The sequence below is a fragment of the Elephantulus edwardii genome, unplaced genomic scaffold (assembly GCF_000299155.1).
Source record: "Elephantulus edwardii isolate Elephantulus edwardi_28Jun2011 unplaced genomic scaffold, EleEdw1.0 scaffold00072, whole genome shotgun sequence".
Lineage (NCBI taxonomy): Eukaryota > Metazoa > Chordata > Mammalia > Macroscelidea > Macroscelididae > Elephantulus > Elephantulus edwardii.
Window position 1 is genome coordinate 6,296,872 of NW_006399822.1, and position 15,366 is coordinate 6,312,237.

Genomic DNA, 15,366 nt, shown 5'->3' on the forward strand with positions numbered 1-15,366 from the left:
TAATTGGGATGGGAGTGTCAGAGACAGTGCGATTGGCACAGGACAGAGCAGAGTTTAGGGCTGTTGTACATAGGGTCGCTATGAGTCGCAGGTGACTCGACGGCACATAACAACAACAACATTACTGTAATACTGTTTTGGTCCTTTTTAAATTTTCTTTTTAGTGTTTACTTAATATTTTTAGATGCTTAATAGTCACAAGTGCCTCGATGGCACATAACAATTTATTTCTATAATGGGTGTAGGGAACTCCAGTGGCCTAATGTGTAAGGAGTTGCAACTTCCCACTCAAAGGCAGTGCGTTCGAATCTCCTCTCTCCTCTGTGGGAGAAAGATGGACAGTTTCCTCCCATGCTATTTCCAACCTCTGAAAACCTACTGAAGAGTCAGCTACAAGTCTGCCACAACTTGGCTGGCAATCAATTATAAGTTGTCTACAACTTGCTGGCAATGAGAGAGGGATGGTCAGTGCATATGTATTTATGATTGTTAAACTTTCTTGAGTAATTGACCCTTTTCTCTCTAAATAATGCTCTCTTTGTATTTTTGGGGTAGCTTACCACCTCCTTTGTTTAATAATAAGATTGTCACCGAAGCTGTCAATTTCCTGGTATTTGCACGTGGTATTTCCTTCCATCTTTTCTTAGCCAGGCTGTTGGTGCCCTTTGGTTTAAGGTATGCCTGTTGTAAACAGCATGTAGTTGGATTACTTTTAAATCAGTTGTGTTATCCTCTGCTTTGTGAGTGGAGTATTCAGTCTTCATAGTCACATTAATGTCTAATAGAAGTCACAGCTGCATTTTGTTGTTTTTCTCCTGTGTCCTAACCTTTCTTTATGTTTGTGTGTCAGTGTTCCTCATTCTTCTCTTTTTGTTGCTTTATTCTAAGGAGTGTTTTCATTCCCTTCTCTTTCCCTCCTGTATATCTTTATATATCCCTTTTCCTTCATGGTGACCAAGAATATTACATTTAAGAACTTGTATTTCTAACATTCTCAGGAACGTTGGCACCAGTTTACCTTCAGGAGTACCTGAGAAATCCTGTCTCTGTACCATTTCTCTCCCCCTTTTGGTGTTCCCGCTAATGACATCGTTATAGTTCATATGCCCTTGTATGGTAATTTTATCCTTGCCTTTTGAAAGCTTTCTGATTTTTTTCCACTCTTAACCATTTTGGTGGGAAGGAGGGATAAAGCATAAAGATGGGCATTTGTTTTTTAAGTTTAAGAGGGTCTGCAGGCATTGACATAGAGTTGATAAATCCCTCTCTTCTGTGTCGGACTGCCTCTTTGGACCAGCGATCTCAGGCAGAGGATTCTTCTTCTATGATTTGATTAATGTTTGCGTCTCCTTTTGAAGGTCTCCTCTATAATCCAGATATTGGTCGGACCTCTCTTGATTTCTATTCTCACCTCTTCCACGTGCCTTTAAACCCCTGTGCCCTTTGCTTCTGTTTTCCTGAGGAGTTTTCCAAGCACGTTGTCTACAGCACAGATGTGATTTTTCTGCATGTTGACTCCATCTTTGCCTGACGCCAACGGGAATTTCATTTCTTTGCAGCTTTCCCTTGGATTCCTAATATCTCTTTGAATGTGAATGAATCTCCTTTCATTTCAGGGTGCCTCTCCACTTATTGATTTTCATTTCATCATTTACCTCTTCCTCTTGGCTTTTGAAAACAGATGCTATCTTTTTTGGTTGTCTTTGAGAACACAGCGGAGCACAAATGAGGTCCAAAAATGGATAGCCATAAATATGATTTAAATAAGAATTTCTAGTTATTATCCTACCATAGAAATTTTTTAGAGCTAAACTGTGTTGATGATATTGTTAGAGGTTTTGTTTTTATGCTTTTAACCAAAGAGAGGTGTATCTGCCGATGAGATATCCTCCCCAACAGAATGGGTGTAGGAGTTCTTCTGAACCCTCAGCATAATTCCCTACTAATTTATTTATAAAATTTGTATACAAATTTGAACAAATTTCTTTCAATTTTCCTCTTCCCCACCCCTCTAATTGTACAACCCAATGATTAATCCCCTCTTCCCCCTGCACATCCACATCCCTCTGCTTCCAGCCTCTCCCACCCCTCCTGGATCCTTATACTCGTTCTACAATAACTGTGTTATACAATATTTATCCTTGTGGGTCTGAGTTAGTTCACTCACTATATAACACTCTCCAGTCCCTCCCAAGTTAATTTACAAAGTTACCGCTCCTGCGTGCTGCATAGTATTCCATTGTGTAAATATACCATAATTTCTCAGTCCATTCATTTGTGGTTAGACATTTGGGCTGTTTCCTTGTTCTTGATGGTAAATAAGGCTGCCCTCAGCATAATGCTTAATAAATTGAAGTAAAATCTGTATAACATACAACCATGTTAGGAACCCTTCTGAAGGGGTTAAGCATTGAGGTCCTAACTGAGAAGTTGAGTACAAACCTTTCAGGTTGCTTCATAGGAGAAAGACGTGTCATTCTGCTTTCGTCCGGACTCCAGCCTTGGGAATCCCGTAGTGGAGTCCTGCTGTGGTTCAGGGCTGTTAGGAAGCAGGACGGACCCACGGATGTTTTTCCTTGAGTTGAAATCACCGTGTGATGCGTCTCTCGTTTTCGACCTTTTCCATCATCTCTGAAGATGGTCGTATATACATTAAATAATCACCCCATACTCTGGCTTTCCTCTGTAACCTGGTAACTACTCTTCTGCTTTGCATTCCTACTGGTGGTGGTGTTACGCTTCAGAGGCAATGAGAGCACAGGAGGGGGTTTGCCCATCCTCCTCTTGGGGAGCATCTGGTGGATTTGAACCATGTGCCTTTGGGTTGACAGTGCAGCTCTTTACCACTCATTTGCCAGAGCCTCTTTCTATTTCTGTACATTTTCCTGTTCTGGATATTTCATGAAAAAGGAGTCATACCTTCTGTTTAATCTTTTATTACTGGCTAACGATCTGACCTTCTATGTAATCAGGTGATACCTGTTATGTCTGACTTCTTTCACTTTGCATATTTTCAAGATTCTTCTAAGTTGTAGCATACTTCGCTTCTTTTTATGACTAAGCAGTTTCCATTGTGTGCTTAGAACACATTTTGTTTCATGGTTTGCTGTGTTTTGCTCATTCATTGATGAACAGATGAATTGTGTCTATTATTGGCAATAACAATAATAATATAAATAGGGATCACCTAATTAGTAGGTGGCCTAGGGGTAAGTAGTTGAGCTGCTAGCCCGGAGGAACTCGGTTTGAACCCACCGGCTGCTCGGTGGGATAAGGATAGACAGTGCCCTCCGGTGAGACTTCCAGCCTCTGCAAACCCACCGAAGGGTCAGCTATGAGTCATTTCCAATAGGATGACATATATTCCTCCTCCTCTTCCTCCTGATAATGATAAGTAAGGAAGGGAAAACCCACACCCAGTTGATCTTGAGAAAGTTGAAAGCTTGCATGTCATTTCCAGTACAGTAGGTCTTGGGCAGACAGGGGAGGAGACCAGCCAGATACAGCACCATGCCCCTTTCATGGGCAGTGACCATGTACTGTGGGTTCCATTCAGTAATGTCACCAGCCCCCCGAGTGCCCTGGGGAGGGCTGGACAGAGCATCAGAGGGTCCACCCACCGCCCAGCTGGTGCCTCTCCCCTGCGGGCGCCATGATGTTGTTGTTATTAGGTGGGACTGTCTTCTCATCTCTCTCTCCTGATTTTCTTTTCTTTCTTCCCAGGTTGAAAGGATTGTAGACAAGCGGAAGAACAAAAAGGGGAAATGGGAATACCTGATCCGGTGGAAGGGCTACGGGAGCACGGAGGACACGTGGGAGCCGGAGCACCACCTCCTGCACTGTGAGGAGTTCATCGATGAGTTCAATGGGCTGCACGTGTCCAAGGACAAGAGGCCCAAGTCGGGGAAGCAGGCCAGCGCCTCCAAGCTCCTGCGCGACAGCCGTGGGCCGTCGGTGGACAAGCTGGGCCACAGGCCCCCGGAAGCGGGCAAGAGCAAGGGGACCTGCCCCAAGCGGAAGCGGATCACCCCATCTCTCTCCAAGTCCAAGAAGGGCTATTCCAGCAAACACCCCGCGGGCGGCGACAGGGCCACCAAGACTGTGTCTTATAGGACTACGCCCAGCGGTTTGCAGATCATGCCACTGAAAAAGGCCCAGAACGGCATGGAGAATGGGGACGCCGGCTCCGAGAAGGACGAAGGCCACTTCGGAAACGGGTCCCACCAGCCCGGCTTGGATTTGAGCGAGCACGTCAGCGAGCAGGACATGGGCGACTGTGACGTGAACCACACGGCGCTGGCCGAGAACGGGCTCGGTAGGTGACTCTCTCTGTCTCTGGGCTTGGTCCTGGGCCTGGTGACAGGAAAATGATGTGGTACTTAGAAAACTGCATAGGTCCCCTGTCCCTGCCCTCAGAGCCCAGCTAGCCAGTAACTCTCCCTTCATCTCTCTCACCCAGGGCCTGTGGGCTTGGTCCTGTGCCCACACGGGTGACAGACACTTAAGCATGTGGGGAGGCCAAGCCACTGACACACCTGCCAAGCTCTGTAGTGAATCTGAAATTCCTGCCTGTACCACAAGACACCCAGAGTCATGGTAACCTCTCGAGAGGCCACTCTCACCGGAGGGTCAGCTGTTACTCACAAAGTAGTTTCCAAGACCCCTGTCCCCAGGAGGCCAGTACCTCACATGGTAACCCGCACCTCTCAGAAACCACCATGCCCCTGGTCCTGCAGTCCCCGTAGACAGGATCTGGGCTGGGGTCAGCTTCTCCCCTGCCCCACCGCCAACTCTTAGGATCTTGAATAATCCCGGTCAGCCCAGTGGCTAAGCCTGTGGCCAGGACTGGATGCTAACCCCAACTCGTTCAGGCCTTATGTCATTACCTGGGCACCTTCCACAAAGATTCCATTTGTTTGCACCTTCTTTCTCTCCTGAGAGCAACACAGAAGCTTCTGGAATTTCTCACCCTTTCCTAAATTCCTATAGGAAAATTGAGAAAGGAGGAGGCCTTGGTGGAAGTCCTCTGAGACCCCCAGCCTGACCTTTCCCTGTGCCCTTGAGTGACGGGAGCCCTCTGGGTTGGCAGACGTACCAGTCTTGCGCACCCTCATCTCTCAGATCCGTGGCTCCTGAAAGCAGGTGGAGCTGTGAGCTTTAGAATGGCAGGTGTGACCTCTTGTCCAGCAGAGTGGACCATAAGGACCCTGGCTCAGGCCTGGGGTGCTGGGGGCCAGGGGGCCAGGCTGGGGGAGCTCAGGGATGCCCAGGGTGACCGGAAGGACACACAGAGAGGTCCTGGTGTCATCAGAGCCAGGGATGCAGGAAGCAGACTCCTGTGGGGGTGTGACAGCTCAGGGAGGCTTCCCGGGAAATCGATGCAATCTGCTTCCACGAGGTTCCTCTTTCCCCTGAGAGGAGTGTCACCCAAACAGGACGGATTTAGCCGCCGTCGTCCCAGATTGACGCCCGTTTCCGTCTGGGGATTCCTGCTGCTGACATGACTGTACGGGGAGCATATGTCGACACTGTTTGTTTTAGCAAGCCCTCTCTCAGGGAGAAGTGGGCTTGTGTGAACGGGAACTGGCGTCCTCAGCATCCCGGGTTTGATGCTTCGTGGCAGCTGCCAGCCACACACATGGTCCTGGCTCCAGAGCCCCTGGGGCACCCAGGGCACCAGTCCCTGCTCTCCAGCTCAGACCATGCAGCTGCCTGGGGTCAGGGCACCCGTGGGGAAACCCGAGGCTTCAGGGCAGGCTGCAGGGTGGTCCACATGGAGGTTTGTTCCCTGTCTCAGCCAGCTTCCGAAAGTGAGGCTGAGCTGCTGGCGCTTGGCTCTTCATCCTTGGACCCATGATCCGGCAGGGGCCTCAGATGCCCCTGGTCCATGATCCATCAGGGGCTGGTGCCACATGCCCAGGGTAGACCCCAGTCCCTGGTCCATGTTACCATTAGGGGGCTGGTGCCACATGCCCAGGGTAGACCCCAGTCCCTGGTCCATGATCTGTTAGGGGGCTGAGGACACATTCCCAGTGCAGACCCCAGTCCCTTGTCCATGATCCATCAGTAGGCTGGTGCCACATGCCCAGGGCAGACACCAAGCCCTGGTCCATGATCCATTAGGGGGCTGGTGCCACATGTCCAGGGAAGACTCCACGCCATGGTCTGTGATCTATTAGGGGGCTGGTGACACATGCCCAGGGCAGACCCCGGGGTCCTCTGGTGCCCTGGTCTGTGATCCTTCTGGAAGCTTGTGTCACACATCCAGGGCAGACCCCAGGCCTTTCAGACGTCCTAGTCTGTGATCTGTCGGGAGATGGTAGCACTCGTCAGGGCCGACTTAAAGTAAAGGGACAAGCCTGGTGAGGGCAGTCAGCTTAGGGTAGTGGAGTCACGTTTCTAAACTGCAGGAAACACCTGTCCTGTCTCACATGTCACTTCACTCTCCGTGTGTATATTTCAGGGACTTTAATTACACTCATCCTCTTGTTTGATTCCTTATGTGCCATCATCCTTGGAGTTTGCTCTGTGTCGCCCACTTCCTTTTTTTGCCCACCTGCCCCTCTAACCAGTGATACACTTAAGAGTCTCTTAATAGTGAGGGGCCCTGGTGGCTTAGAGCATAATGTATGGGACTGCTGCTAGAAGGTCAGTGGTTCGAATTCACCAGCTACCCAGAGAGTGAGCGATGAGCGGTGTCCCCCCACAGATTACAGCTCCAGAAACCCAACACAAGGTCTCTGTCAGTCAGACTGCCAAGGGGCAGTGGGTTTGGTTTTGGTATTCCTGATTTTAAGGAGCAGTGGTGACTCAGGAGGTTCACTGTTGGACAGCCAACCAGAAGGTGAATGCTTACGCTCACCAGCCTCTCTGAGGGGAGGATGGGGGAGGCTGCTCCTAGAAAAAGTCACAAACAAATATGTCTTGGAGAGGGTGCAGCCAGAGTGCTCTTTGGAGGCAAAGATGTCGGGGCTTCGCCTCACATACTTCAGGCGTGTTGCTAGGAGGGGCTGTTCCGTGGAGAAGGATGTGATGCTCGGAAAGGCACAGGGTCAGAGGAGAGGGAGACCCTTGACCAGGGGAACTGACACGGTGACTGCTGGAGTGGACTCTAGTGTGTCAGAAGTGTGAGGTTGGCACAGGACAGGACAGGGTTCAGATCTGCTGTTCACGGGGTCACTGTAGGCCATTCTCGACATGATGGGCACCTAACAACAACAGAAGCTCTGGGGGGCCGTTATGCTGTGTCCTGTGGGGTCCATATGAGTTGAGAATTCACTTTAACAACAGTGGAGTTCTGGGGTGCACTGTTAAGTGGGATCATGCGGTACTTACCCTTCTGTGCCTGATATAGTTAGGCCCACATGTGCCCAGGCTCACCCCGTCACTGTGTGTGTCAGGGCTCCATGCTCTCTGTGGCTGGCTGGTATTTCGTTGTTGGCATGCTCCATGTGTTCTTTTTTAATAAAAGTTTTACCTTAATTGTGCTTTTTAACAATAGTTTACAGAAAAATTGGATTTTCATTCATTCATTGTTGCACATCTCCCCCATCTCCTCCCCCAGTTTTTTTGTTTGTTTGTTTGTTTGTAAAATACTCATTCATTGGCGAGGTCTGGTGGCCTAGTGGCAAGAAGCTGCACTGCAGTCCCAGAGGTGAGCTGTTTGAATCCACCAGATGCTCTGCTGGAGAAGGAGGGATAATCTCCTCCTGTACCAGTCAGATCTGATTTGACAGTGCACTCAAAAATAATAATAAAAAAAATTTAAATAAATTAAAAAAAATACTCATTCATTGTTGCACTTTTACCTCCCTCTCCCCCCACCCTCTAGTCCTCTTTGCAACGTACCTCTTTTTCTGAGCTGTTGTCATACGCTTAATTCTAATCGTACATTCCTTTTAAACAGTCCTTCCCTTCATCTGTTCCGATGCAGTGTTCATTATCTATCCCTCTTCTCCTGTCCTCCTCCCAACCCCCCACGTCAGTCCTACTGTATGTCAGGTGCTATGTAGTATTTGTCCATTCCTTTGTCAGTGGACCGCTGTTTCTCCAAACCGTCCCCTTCGCCTGACACTGGGTGTGTCCACACTCTGGACTCACTCTTGGCCGGCAGCTGGGAAGCCACGTGCCTCTGTTTTGTGTTTTTTTGAGGTGTCCTTTTGCATCATCCCCATTGAATAACCACACTCGGTGCTGCCTAGTTTATTTCGATTTAGCAGTACCCTGCTTGCTTCCTCATCTGTAGTGAACAATCTCAGATGTTTCCGCCTCGTCAAAGACTCCGCATCTAGGTTTGGCCAGTTTTTGTTTCTCTCTCTTACCCCACAGTGCCTTGCTACAGAATTAGAACCTCTTTTCAATTTGACAGTCCTGGTCCGGGGCAGAGCACTCAGTCAGGAAGGCAAGCGTGAGCTGACCACCCTGTCCCCACATTGGCCGTTTGAATGACGTCCACGTGGACACCACTCACTGCACGTGGACCCCGTGCACAAGCCCTGCGCTCACACCTTGTTTATTGGGTGCTCTGTGTGAGGATTCACCTACGTAAGTCAGGTCCATACTTTGCTTTTATTGAGCCCTTCCTGACACTCAGAGAAGCTGGACTGCAATCCTGAGGGCACTCTGTTTGAATCCACCGGCTGCCCCCCTACAATCAGCTGCTTCTGATTAGAGGGTCTGCTGCATGTTGGTTCTGTCTTGAAGATCTGTAACCACCGCCACTTGAAGAGGAAAGACCCTCAGATGAGGTAGATGGACCCAGTGGGTGCACCAGTGAGCTCAACACAGCTTTTTAATATTTTTTAGATTGTTTTTAAAAATTATTTATTGTGTGTACGGTCAAATCAGATCTAACTGGTACAGGAGGAGATTGCCCCTCCTCCAGTAGAGCATCTGGTGGATTCGAACCGCTCACCTCTGTGATTGCCGTGCAGCTTCTTGCCCCTGTGCTTGGAATGAACTGTTAAAAAGATCGTTAAGTACATATCGATCCTTTGTGGGGGATTGGCTGCTTTTTGTCTCATGCTTTTGTCTCCTGAGGCTGATGCAGGAAGAAGTAGCTTAGATGTAACGTGTATGATGTATCTGAGCCAGGCTTTGCTTTGGTGCCATCTTGGGTCAGTGGTCTGATAAATACATTGGCCACTGTCAACTTCTAACACCCTTCTTAGAACTTAGGGGGCTCTGCTGGCCTAGTAAGGAATTTCATGCCAACCCAAAGCACATGGTTCGAATCCACCGGCTGATCCCAGAAGGAAGAACAATCTCCTCTCGTGTGATTTATTGCCTCTGAAAACCCGTTGGAGGGTCAACTGTGAGTCACTTCCAACTCAATGGCATATGACGGCAGTATTAGAACCAGCTGGTTATGCAGCTCTTGAAGGAAGAGGACTCTCCTGACTGTCCTTGCCAGAGCTGGACGGAGTGGTGTGGGGCTCCTCAAAAAGATACATGCAGATCAATACTTGGTGCTTCTAGAACTTTCCATCCAGGGGTCAGAGGTGAAGGCACAGTGCTAACTGAAAAGCCAGCAGTTTGAATCTCCTACCCAGTCTGCAGGAGCAAGGCGGAAGGTCTCCTCCTGTTGAGATTTGCAGCCTCAGAAACTCAGTAGAGGGCTGCTGTGTGTTGGTGTAGACGCCACCAGCAGTGGGGTTGGGTTTTGATGTTAGGGTCCAGCTGGGGAAAGCCTGGGTGAGGCCAGTGGCCACGGCACCCAGAACCCAGGGATGACCCTCTCATGTCTCCCCGGTCTCTGCCTTCCCCCTGGAGTAAGGGACCCCATCCCTGTGCATATGGAGTGGGGCAGGGGGCGAGGCAGGGCAGAGGGGGCCCCTTTGCCTGGCAGAAGGAATTGGTGAGTGCCTGGCAGCCCTCACATAGCATTTGTTTTGGGGGTGGGCTGTTGCTTTTTATATGATTTTTAACTTCTCAGGAGGACTAAGGTTCTGCGTGTAGAAAAAGCTACTTATATAATGCGTTACTCATTTACTGCTGACTTCCGTGGACTGTACTGGGGGTGTGCGTGTGCTAAATCGGGGCTCTGGCGGCCAGGGCTGTGGCTTCAGCCCGCACTTCCCCCAGCCGTGTTTGTGAACGCAGCACAGACTCCGGGAACAGCCCCGACTCTTCTCCTGTTATGATGAAAAGCTCTGTGGTCAGGGGACCATCTGCCTCGACAACCCTTGGGGAGCTTGTTAAAAACGGGATCCTCCCGTATCAAATGAGAGCCTCAGGGGACACCGTTAGGCGTTTAGATCACTGACTTCTGACAGCCTGGGTCTGCACACGAGCTCCTGTCAGTGCATTGCATTAGTAGGTCCAAGGTTGGGGTGTCCACCGCTGCTCCTTGGGTTGTAGACATGTTCCCTGGAACGTGAGGTGGTTCTTCAAGAGCCGGAAGACCTCATGCTGTTTCTCCTCCTCGATGATGCTCTCTCACTGCACACCTTCATCTTTTGGTTGCTGTATTTGAGTGTGTTTTTGGTAAAGATCTACACCAAAGTTGAGATTCTCATTCAATCGTTTCTACACAGGTTGTTCAGGCAGGTTGGTTCCATTCCGCGAGGTGTCTTTTCACCTGAACAGACCAAGTTCATGTGTGTGGAAAGGCTGTTGGCTGGCTAACCCCGCCCGTGGTTCTCCCAGGAGAGCTCCAGACTACGCTTCGATCTGCAGAAGCCCAAGTATTGATGATTTGTGTTTGTAGCTGGGTGCCTTCAGGTCAGTTCTATCCCAGGGACGGACTCCACCCTGGGACGGCCGACTGTCGATTCTGCACCGTCTTCACGGTCGTTGCTGTTCTCGACCCCATTGATGCAGCCACGGTGTCAGTCTGTGTACTTGGAGGGGTTCCTCTTTTCTGTTGACCTTCTGGATGGCGTCCTTCTGCAGGGATTGAATCGCTGCTTTGTGGTTTCAGAGGAACCTCAGTAGCGTCTCACTTTAAGTTCTTCAACAACACAGGGTCTTCATGCTCTTTGGTGGCTCAGGGTTTTCCAGAGCACCGTGAAGCCAGTAGGCTGTGCTGGTAGATCACGCTGCGGGTCTCATGGTCCAGATTTCTCTGCTATTTGAGAATAATAACCTTGTATCCCAGTGGCTGACTTCTTACACAGCCTCAGCTTTGATTTTCATGATGTTTCTGTATCTCTTCCTACTTGGCTTTTTAGCACGACTCTTGGTTGGTTGGGTTTGTTTTTTCTTTCTCATCTGTTTACTAACAGTGATGGGGTCAGCTGTTTTTTTTTTTTAATTTAGTTTATTTTTCATTTCAATGAACATGTACAGAGATTTTGGAATTCATTCAATCATTGTTGCACCCTTCTTCCCGCACAAACCCCTCCCCCCTCCCTCCCGTTTGCGCCTCTCCTTGAAAAGCAAAAGAAAAACTCCCTCATTGGTACACAATCTCCCCCCCGCACCTCCCCAAACCCCACCCCCTAACCCCAAATATAATCCACTCTACAACCCTCATTGCATACTCCTACGATAAAAATAATGCCCATACATTTAGACTATTCTCTCCCCCATAGACTTCAATGCCGTAAACATATTTCATCCAGTTTTTCTCAGTCTTACCCCCACCCCAATGCCCGGTTTTTAAAGGACTTTAATACCAAACACAGGCATGAGAAACGTGCCCCAGCATGGGGAGGTCTCAAACCTAGGCCCTGCATCCCAGCTGCCTGTCCACCCTCCCTGGCTCTATCCCAGCATTTCAGACTCAGGATGTGTAGGATGGAGCCCAAGACTTTACATTTCTGACAGATATCCACCTTCTGCTGCTGTTGGGGTGATAGTCCAGCACTGCCATTTGGAGGTCCCCTGCTCCAGACTAGAGAGAATTAATAGGACGAAATTGATAGATTGTTGCTGATCACTTGATAATATAGGGGAGAACTGATGATGCAGAAGAGGCTTGAGGGGGTTAGAGACAGTTGTTGGGGAGATGAGATGATGCAGGTATAGAAGGAGGTGATGGTGGAAGGCGGTATAGATAATGGGGTAAGTTGGTGCTGGAGCGCAGACGTGACGGTGTTGGGGAGAATTGATGTTGGGGTGTGGTGGAGTTGATGGAGTGATGAAGAAGTGATGGTGTGTGAAGAGAGGTGACAGTGATGGGGAGAATTAATAATATTGGAGAGAATTGATCCACTCTTGATTTTGAGTTTGTGCTTATGAGGCTCAATCAGGAGAGAGTTTGTGAAATTAGAAGTTGGAGTAGAAAGGAACTCTGGTGACATAGTGAATCAAACACTTGGCAGCTGACCTCAAGGTTGAAGTCCAGAACCCACCACCCAGTCCTTGGAAGAAAGGTGAGTCTGCCTTCTCCTGTCAAGATTTATAAAAGTCTTGGAACACTGTGCGGTAATTCCACTCTTCCATCCAGGGTCCCTGCGAGCTGACTTGACTGGACAAGAGTGGGTTGGGTTGGATTTTTTGGAAAAGTTTCAGAGCTTAGGAACTTCCCTGTGATGCGACCTTGGGGTTTGCAGAGTTCTTTCTGTGATGCTCTGAAGAGTTTTGAGAAGTAGCTGTTATTTTTTCAGCCCATCTTACTGAAGATGAAACTGAGCTCAAGGAAGACTTGGCAATGAACTTGCTTGAGTAGGTCTAGTGGGAAGATTCCAGGGATGTATCTGCAGGGCTGGCACTCTCTAACCTGGGGACCAGCTGGCTTCCTAGCGGTGAAAAGACCATCCTGAAGGCTTGGTTACCAACAGAGCACATACCTGTTGGTGGACAGGAAGGCCCTCCCAATTGGCCCAGGGTCATTGCTCATTGCTGGACGGATAGCATTCTTTGAAGCCTAGGAGCCCATGAATAACTCCATGCCAACCAGTCTGAACGCTTGGATAGAAATTTTCAATTTCCTGGAAGAATCAACAAAACAGACTCAAGTTGGATGAGAAAAATCAGAATAGAGCAATAACTGTTAGAGAAGTTAAATCAGTAATTACATGGCTCTCATAAAAAGCTAGAGGGTAAGGGACTGAAGACCCGGAGGGCGGTCACAGACGAGCTACTGAACATTCTAGAACAGATAATCTCTGTCTGAATGTTTGTAGAAAACAGAAAATCCTCCCAACTCCTTTGATGAGGTTCCTGAGGTTCCAGTCTAGAAAAGAAGAAAAGGAAGTAAAATTCTACGTCAGGTTTCTCACAAATGTAGTTGTAAATCTCTGTGAATTTATTCCCTGGCCCTCATTACTTCCTCAGAATTGTGGCTGGTTTGGAATCCTTTCGCTCCTTGCCCTGTGCTTGACCCTAGTTCTTGACCTTTAGAATCACCACTGCTTGTCCAGGTGCCCGGCTTGTCTAAGGAAGTGTCTTAGAAAAAGTGAGTTCTGGAAGGTTCTGAGTGCCAAAGGCAACAGCCCAAAACCATCGAAATGAGTCCCAGAAAGTGGGTAATGCGTGTCCAGCTGATGGCCTCTGGGTCACACAGGTATCTGTGTCCCTGGGCACAGCCGTTATTTGAACCGTTGTCACAATCCCTCTTGAAGGCCCACATGCTCTGACCATCCCTTGGGATTTTTCAAAATCTAGTGATTTTCCAAATGCAACAAGAGCCAAGGGACTTTTGAGTCTTTCAAAGTGTGGCAGGTACATAAGTTGCCCTCGTGAATGAACTTGAAACCTTTTTATGTGGTAACATTGAAGCTTGTCCGGCTTGGCCACAAAGCTGTGTGGAAGATGCCAGACTGAGATGGGAGGACTGACCATTCCAGTGGGAACAGCTTGAGACATGAAAAGATGAAGCGGAAAATCAACTCGCCCCAGCTCACCCCGAAGCCTGTTGTTGAATTTGGCGTCTGGAAGAGGCTGCCGGAGTGTTGCCCATGATTGGTTTCCTGAGGCCTACGGTTGTTTTTGGCATCTGGAAAAGGCTGATGGGTCGTTTACGTGGACACTGGACAGTGTTCTGTCTGGGTCTGTGAGGTTTTCTTTCGTCTGTTAATTTTTCAGGAGGAGATTACCCTTCTCTTCTCCCTAGTGTTACTTCATCTGGAAGCTCTGCTCAAACCTGTACTGTATAGGTGACTTTTCTGGTATTTGAAATCCCAACGGCATAACTCCCAGTACCACAGCAATACGCAAACCACCACGGTAGACAGGGTGACAGGCAGGTGGTAATCTCCCTAGTGCGCGGTGGTTCTTGTTGTTGTTAGGTGCCATCAAAGCATCTGCCTCTCATCGGGACCCTGTGATCAACAGATTGAACCCTGCCCTCTCCTGTTCCCTCCTCATGACCTGTGACCCGCTCCTGCCCGTTGGTGGGGTCTCTGCCTCAGTCCCTCTCATTGAGGGTCCCCGTCCTCCTGCTGTGACTCACTCTCTTTCCTTCCCAGCATGACATCTCTCTCCAGGGTCTGGTTCCTGCTGAAAATAAGCCCAAAGTGAGACGAAATCTCCTAAATACATTGTCGTCATTGATTGTGTTTGAGTCGAGCACGACTCATAGTGACCCTAAGAACAAAGGGCCTGAAGCCTCTCTGTAACGGTTTACATTTATCAGAGTTCACAGAATTCCTGGAGGTTTGTTATTTAGGAAGTGGATGCCACTCCTGCATGCAGAACGCATACTTTTTTCCGTACTGGGAACAGTCATTATACTTTTTGTCATTTTAGTTGTTGTTAAATGCTGGAGAGTTGGCTGCTTCGTGGAGACTGTGTGTACAACAACAACAACAAGAACAGTGCCCCGTCTCACACTGTCCTGTCCTCACAGTCACTGCTCGTCCTTGAGCCCCTGACCAGTGCGTCAGCCCATCGCATTGAGGGTCTCCCTCCATCTCTCAGACCCTCTGCTTTACCAGACACCACGCCATCTTTGGAGGGCCGTTATGTTTGTGTTTTTTGGTTTTATTTTTTTTTAATTTTTTTTTTTAATTTCAATGAACATCCACAGAGATTTTGGAATTCCATTCATTCATTGTTGCACTTTTCTCCCCCCCACTCCTCTCCTTGAAAAGCAAAAGAAAAACTCCTTCATTGGTGGTACACAACCCCCCCTGCACACCTCCAGTCCCACCCCCTCCACAAATATAATCCACTCTACAACCCTCATTCCGTATGCTTATGATAAACATAATGCCCTAAAATAGAATACTTTTAAACTATTCTCTCCCTCATAGACTTCAATGCAGTAAATATAATTTATCCAGTTTTTCTCAGTCTTACCCCCACCCCTATGTCAGCCTTGTGTTTGTTTTTTTTTTTTTAAATAAATAAAACATACACTATTTTTTTTCTCACTTAGTCTCTTACTATTGGACTTTTTTGTTCGGGTCTAAACCTTTTGTTTCCGTCATTGTAGTGTATTTTCTTGGGATAAATCAACCGCGGCAGAATTATTCCAAT

General features: G+C 48.4%; 1 protein-coding gene across 1 annotated transcript in view; it reads left to right on the forward strand.

Moving 5' to 3' along the window:
- CDYL2 (chromodomain protein, Y-like 2) overlaps nucleotides 1-15,366 on the forward strand; it is a 60,923-nt gene that overhangs the window by 6,471 nt on the left and 39,086 nt on the right. Inside the window, exon 2 of the mRNA XM_006888887.1 lies at nucleotides 3,724-4,315. Within this exon, the coding sequence (XP_006888949.1) occupies nucleotides 3,724-4,315 (592 nt within the window). The remainder of the gene's footprint in view (nucleotides 1-3,723; nucleotides 4,316-15,366) is intronic.